General features: G+C 39.9%; 1 protein-coding gene across 2 annotated transcripts in view; it reads left to right on the forward strand.

The window, feature by feature from the left end:
• Positions 1-5,021, forward strand: part of lhfpl2a (LHFPL tetraspan subfamily member 2a) — a 50,900-nt gene extending 45,879 nt beyond the window's left edge. For both annotated transcript variants that reach the window (XM_061060737.1, XM_061060738.1), the window contains one exon: positions 3,888-5,021. In XM_061060737.1, coding sequence (XP_060916720.1) covers positions 3,888-4,144 — 257 coding nt within the window. In that variant the 3' untranslated portion in view covers positions 4,145-5,021. The remainder of the gene's footprint in view (positions 1-3,887) is intronic.
• Positions 5,022-7,487: the final 2,466 nt, after the last annotated feature.

A 7,487-nucleotide genomic window follows, 5' to 3' on the forward strand; every position in this document is an offset into this window, starting at 1 on the left:
CACTGGAGCCGGTCTGGATGTCAGGGCAGTGCAGCAACATGTGGAAAGAATTTATGACCTAGTTTTCATTTCCTTGTTTAATACGATATTGGGTGCTCTGAGAGGGAGAGTACGAGGAGCAGAAAGAAAGAGAGGAAGCAGAGAAAGAGGGAGAGATTAGGAGAGAATGAAAGAAAGGAGAGCGAGACGGCTTAACCTTCATGGTTGTTGTTTTTTTTTTTTTTTGCAAAGCGAGAATGCTGGGTGTAAAAATCAAGACTGGTATTCTCTGGTTTGTTTATTAGCTTTAATTATATTATTCTAAATGCTTCCTGCTGAGCTCTGATTGGTGCCGAACGCCTCGTCTGGCCATCTGATTCATTCATTATCACTGGAAATAGATCATAGGAAAGTATAGAAACCCGTCAGCAACTCCCCAAAAGTCCACTTTTTAAACTATTAGTTTAGAAAACTTTGATTAAACTCAGATGTTTCCGTTGCGTCTTTGAAAAAAACAAATCAAATGCATCGCTGAACACATAGCAATGTAGGAGAAACAGCAATGTCGTTTAATAACTTTATAAACTGAGTCTCAGTATGACCCTTCGGTGCTTTGTCAAACAAATTAGCTGCTTTAGGTAAAATTGACTAAAATACAAAGATTTTACCCGAGGCAAAAAGACTCCCACTCTTCAAAACAAAGTTATCTAGTGATAATTAAAAGTAAAACACCAAATAAAGCAGTTTCATCTCAAAATTAAATCATTAGGCTAATGCTTTTCCGCAGACAAAGATGTTAGGAGAGGCTGCTAGCTTGTTTAATGACGCTTAGTTTTTTTTTAATGCCAGGATCGATTCTTTAAGTTTTCACTGTTTAGATTAGACGCTGAGACCTGGTCATCAAAACAAAAAAAAACACTGAATAAAGCAGTTTCACGTTAAAAATCTGTGTCTATCTGAAGCTCTTCTTCAGGTTAGCTAGCGCTGCAGCTAGCTTGTTTGATGGGGATCAGCAGTTTCTAAAATATCATATTCCTCTTGTTGTCATACATCATAAGGTTCTTACCATTTCTTATTTTAACACAGGTCTCCAAAAACAAACAGACTCCATTATAACCTGTTAAAAACACTTAACTAACAAATAAAAGACAGGGCGTTTTTGTCCTGAAGGGGCTGTTAGCTGAGCTTGCTAAATGCTAAATGCCTTTTCTGTTCATTATTTAAGATGTTTTACAAAGTTTGGAATTACCACAAAGTTCTTCGTCTAATAAAAAATAAACAGACCAGGTGATAAAACAAGGTTAAAAACATTGAATAAAGCAGTTTCAAGTTAAAAATGTGGGTTTATTTCCAATGCTCCTTCGAGAGGCTAGCATTGCTGCTAACGTTAGCTCAATAACCAACGGTGATGTGACTTGAAAAAGCCCAAAAGAAGTCAGCTGGACATGTTTTAAAAGAAGTTCAACAGCTTGTGCTTATGGAAAACTGTGGTGAATATACTTCTTTGATTTGACACAAGACTTATTTAAATGGATTTGGTGGAAAAATCCGATTCGACTGATAACATCATGAATTGGTTAAAGTCCCATTCAGACAAAAAAAAAAGTGTTTAGATGATCTGCTGTGTAAAAATAGCAATGTTTGTCAGGAATTGTTTTAAGATGTTGAATCCAAGTCTGCACAAAGCGGCGGTAAAAGTGGGTCACTGTAAGACAGGAAGTGACCCCATCCCTGCACTGAGCTGCAGGACGCCGGAGGGTCAGCGAGTGACTGGGGGCAGGCGGGAAAACCCTCCGGCTACCTTTTCCTGTTGTTGTCCCCCTCTGTGTCGTGTGCTGACCTGACAGACTATGTGTGTCAAGATTCAGGTCTATAGTTCTCTCTTTCCTGGAAGTGGAGCTCTGATTATCTTCTGGCATGTGTAAGGAAATCGTTTTCTCGCTGGTGTTACATTTTTTTCGTCGTCCCGATAGGATGCTCTGACTGCTGCGATGGCACTTAGGCAGGAAATGTTTGTGAATCAGACGATGATGGAGGTTGCCACAAAGGTTGCTGCGGTCATTAAAAGACTCCTAGCAACCCGCAGGAAGTTTCTTCGCTGTCGTTTGTCATGATTTCTGATGCTATGATATTTATTTATACAGCACAGTTTTGTTTTTTTCTATCATGCAGTACCACGTTTCTATATAACACTTAGTATTACCGACGTGGTCACTACCTGGAGCTTGCATAAATGGAGCTTGGCTTCCTGTCGGAGCTGCCAATACATCTGTCTATCATGACATTACTTTTACTGTACTAACCTTACTCTGTTACCTAACTTATTTATCCTTTTATCAGGCACATTGTCTCTTTGATTTAACCCTTAACCACTTAATATTTTGTAATACAATTCATGTTTTATATTATTTTGTATATCTCACATATTTGATGCTCTTTGGTGTTACTCATGTTTTGTTTCCATGCACAAGAATTTCCTTCAGGATTTATAAAGTTTTATAGTTATTCATTTCTTACCTATGTTTTCACATTTAGCATTACTGTATTTAAGCTTATCATGTCATGGATTATTTCTTATGGCTAACCAGCTTTACTCACTCAGTACTTTTGATTGCTATGGACATTGTATGTCGTGTGTGTGGTTTGTTTCATGTGCTGTCCTGTCATCCTGTTGTGCTTTTACACAATTGTAGTTCTGAAAGGATAAATAAAGTTGTTGATTAAGTACATATCTAATTAGACTTCCCCTTAGAGCAGCAGCTCTACACTTTGCTCCTCTCACATCCCACTTGTTTTACCTAAGAGACTTTTTATCGTCCCGTGTTGTATAAAAAAAGCTTGATTAAAAAAAGAGTGTGTCATGGTCATCGCTGAGAGCGTCTGTCTTGTCTCTAAGCTCGGAGAGAGGAGATGGTAGTGAGGAGGGTTTGAAGCAGCACATCTGGTTTTAAATGAGTTAAGCTGACCTTGCTAACGTTTTGGAGGTAGAGCTGAGTCATGAGTCACGCTCTCCTTTGTTTCCTTCACAGTTTGTTTAGTCGTTAGGGTAATCTGATACACGGCTCTGTTTGTGAACGCCTGTCAGGTAGTTGTCCTGTGCTGCAGCGTTTCAACTGAAAACATGAGGTTCTGACTTTGCTTCTCAAATGATGGAAACAAAGTTAATGTTCCCATGAAACGGGACTGAGACAGAAGACAGAAGGCGGGACATACAGCAACGGTGGGATTCATTTAATGGGATCGAAATGGGGTTGAAAATGTGTAAACTAGAAGATGGAGCTTAAAGGCTTTATATGTGATTTTTTTGATCCAGCAGATGTCGCCCTTGAGCACCAGCATGAAACCAAAACAACTCGCGCTGCATTGTTGTGTTAGCATGCTAATGCTAGCGATCTTTATTATGCTCGTATCTTCACACTGCATGTAAATTTACCTGAAATGAGCGTGATCTAGAAACACAGTTAAGCAGTGAGTACAGTATGTTATTCTTCTTTTCTCTAGTCCCTCAATTAAACAACTTTTAGACGCGAGGGGAGGAGTCAGCCGGCCGTCCGGGCGATGTAAACAAACTGAAGATAGGACTCTGAAAACTCTGAAAACATCACAGACAGTGGGACTCGGGTGTTACACCCATTGTAGACAGTCATGACTCAGAGTTATTTTCAGAGGATATACTTGATTTATTACATTTAAGTGTGAAAAATTACAAAGACTTTAATGTTCCCATGAAACGGGACTTAGACAGAAGACAGTAGGCGGGACATACAGCAACGTTGGGAATCATTTAATGGGATCGAAATGGGGTTGAAAATCAGTAAACTAGAAGATGGAGCTTAAATGTTCACTATTTTGTTGTTTGGACACATTTTTAAAAAATGACCCTCCTCTCTTGTTTGTCCTCTCTGCAGGTCTGTTTCTCATCCTGGGTCTGATGCTCTACCCCGCCGGCTGGGGTTCGGATAAGGTCCAGCTGTACTGCGGCCATGACGCCGCTCCGTACCGGGCGGGGCTGTGCTCCATGGGCTGGGCCTTCTACACCGCCATGGGGGGCACCGTGCTCACCTTCGTGTGCGCCGTCTTCTCCGCGCAGGCCGAGATCGCCACGTCCAGCGACAAGGTTCAGGAGGAGATCGAGGAGGGGAAGAGCCTCATCTGCCTCCTCTGAAACTCTGATCACCTGGAAGAACAGAAGAAGGCGTTGAAACACTCAAACAAATGGAGGTCGCTGCATTGTTTACCACTAAAACTGACTCTTCTTTTTGTCTACTTTTTTTGTGTGTGGGAGAAATCTACAAGTGCCAAGTTTCTTCTCAGTGTCGTCGTCTTTCTGCCACTAGAGGTGCTGTGTTTGTATCCGTGTTAGCCGTGTGGACCCCCCCCCCCCCCCCCCCCCCCCCCCCAAAAGGGCTCCACATGCTCTGTAAATAAGTGTGATTATATATATTTTGTACATATTGCAGAATGATTGGTAAGCTTGATCCGGTTCTGGTGCTGGTGATGTCAATCTTGCCTTAAAAAAAACACGACCAGCGAACCTAGATGTAAGCCACAAGTGAGTGTTAAATAACTCGTCAAGGGAACCACTACTCAGCCAGAATAAACTACTCGCAGAATCAGAGTGGATGTCCTTTAAAAAAAAAAAAAAAGCTTACAGAATGTACTGTGGATTGAATGATTGATGTGTGTCTAGACCCTTGAAATGTATCGATGGGGATTGTTTTTTCCACACAGACTGCACAAGGACGAGCGAAAACAAAAAAATAAAAAATAAAAAAAATCCTGAATCCTGAAATGAAGTGAGCTGAATCCTTACTGGAGCTGAAAGCTGATCTGTGAATGGTCTGCGCCTTTGTCCTCCGTCAGCAGACAGCCTGTAATCTCTCTGCACAAAGACTCGGGACTGAATGATGAGGACACACAAAATGAAGTATTGCTGTTATTAGTAACGTCTGGTTTCAGGGAGTGTGTAGAGTCATAGATAGTGTCCTATCTGTTCCCATTTGTTTCTGCCAAATGAATAAAGAAAAGGGAATGAATAAGGATCGAGGCTGAGTGTTTTTTTTATGTTGAGGAGGAGGAGGAGGAGAAGGAGGTGAAGGAGGAGGAGGATGGAGGAGGTGGACGAGGAGGAGGAGGAGGAGATGAAGCAAGTGGAGCAGCCAGCTTGAGACCTCGGTTTGGCCCTTGAGGTGGGGGGGCGGGGGGGGGTTGGGTACATTTTCCAGCCAGCGGGTGATCAGTTTTTCCACTGATGCAGAACTGAACTCTACATGTGTGTGTCTCTCTCTCTGTTTGTGTGTGCGTGTGCTCCATATTCAGTCCGATTCTGAGGTCTTTAACTTAACTTAAAGCTCCTGTGAGGAGTTTTTAGTTTGTTATGAAACAGACTGAAATTAATACAGATGTCTTTTTGTGAGCTACAAGAGCAAACAAGATCATCAGCATAGAGATCGATTCTTTCCTAAAATGTATTTTGATGGCATAAAATCACCGCTGCAGCAGGTTATTACCAACATGCTGAGGCCTTTTATTATCGCTAAATTTGATCAATGAGTGTTATTGTGTAGAGTTATAGAAGAAAGCATGAAGTTTTTTTGTCGATGCTTAAAACACTTCTTGAACTTCTTAAACCTGATTGGACATGCATGAGTACATTTTATTTGACTAATTTGACTAATTTTTGCCGTAATAACGAATACATTTGGATGCTTTCTAAAGATCTCAGCTTATTTTAGTTATTATTTATTATTAATAACTTTATTATTTATTTATTTTGAGAAAACAATGCAGATTTTTCCCATGATAATGAGTTAATCTCTTGAGAAATCAAGAAAACAACTGAACTTAACTTATCGAGGGAAAACGGAGCAGCACCTCTGATTCCAGTTTTTGCACATCTGTCCACCACAGTATTTCAACTATTTCATGAAACAATAATTCTCTTGAGTCATCATAATCTGCACAAGTATATAGTAATTGATAAATAAATATATTTTATACTCCTGAAGGTTGCAACATTCAAAAATTCCATATATCATGGTGAATATAAAAATCCTTTTAACCAGCAAATGAGACCATAAAAACCTCAGAAATATGTTTACCAAGGTAAGTATACAGTATTAAATAGTGTCATTTTCTTATTGATTTATGTCCAATCAGGATTTTTTTGCATGCAGTGGAGTCTCCCCCTGCTGGTCATACGAAAGATTGAACATAAACATTGTACAGTTGCAGCTAAGAAAGTTGAAACTTGTCATAAAATATCAAAATCAGGAGAAAAAAAGACACTGAAGCATCACAAACCCATATCTAGCCTCACTTTGCTCTTCTGCTCGTTCTTCCAAAATGCTTCCCTTGTGTATGTATGTGTGTGTTTGTGATCACTAAAGTCCCTCCCCATATGTTCCTCCTCCATGTGGGCAGCAGAGAAACTTCTGGAACAGCCCTGTGGCTCCCTTCATCCACCAGATTCTGCTCTCAAACTAAACACAGCGTCTGATGATTTCCAGATTAGGCACGTGACAAATTGTGCAATCTGAAGCAGAAATTCAGGCTGTTTCAGGGCCAGAGGCTTTTTTTTTTACCTCTCTCTCTTTTTTCCCTTTCATTTGATTTTTTCCTCTTTGTGGAAACATTCAGAGAGGACGAGAGCGAGGAGAGACAAGAGTCAGAGTTTTGGTACAGAAAGAATGCATGCATGCTTTTATGTTGATACGTTTTTACAGTAAGGTACTTTACATAAAAAAAAGTTTTATTTTTGGGCCTTTTTGCATTTATTGGAGAGGAAAGCTGAAGAGAGGAAACTGGAACAAAACTGTCACTGTGAATGAACATATACAATTCTCTTAGCAGAATATACATATATTATTTAATTTAAATCATCATATACGCACACTTTTTAATGTAAATACTGTAAAAACGACCTCATGTTTACTTCATTGCACTACTCACCACTGCACTATTATCTTATATTATCCTATTCAGCCTCGTACATATTAGTCTTTGCTTATTTGTTCATTTTTGTGTTTATTGTTGATATTTAATGTTATACCTTTGTACAAAGGGAGCACAGTTTACCAAAGTAAGATTCCTTGTGTGTTTAAGCATACCTGGTCAATAAAGCTGATTCTGATTCTGAAACTTTGGGAGGAGGGAGTAGGCGACGACAGGTAGCAAAGGGCCAAGGCCGGACCAGAACCCACAGTCACTGCGACAAGAAATTTGGATAACACATCATGTCGTTTTTCAAGTCATTTTCTGTCAAACGTTTTTTTTTTCTGTCAAGATGTTTCAACTCATAAATACCTGAATTAAAAGTCAGATGATGTTGGTTATTACTGGACTGATCATGTAGAGTATGTAGGTCAACCACAAACATACACTTCTCCTAAACCTGCGTCTGCTCCCTGCAGACAAGTAATCATATATGTAGGCTACATGGAATCCACTGACAGCTGTTAGCAGAGCAGGTGAAGAGCAGAGGAGGAGGAACATGTTTGATTTGATTT

This window comes from Labrus mixtus, chromosome 17 (assembly GCF_963584025.1).
Source record: "Labrus mixtus chromosome 17, fLabMix1.1, whole genome shotgun sequence".
In the NCBI taxonomy this organism is placed as follows: domain Eukaryota; kingdom Metazoa; phylum Chordata; class Actinopteri; order Labriformes; family Labridae; genus Labrus; species Labrus mixtus.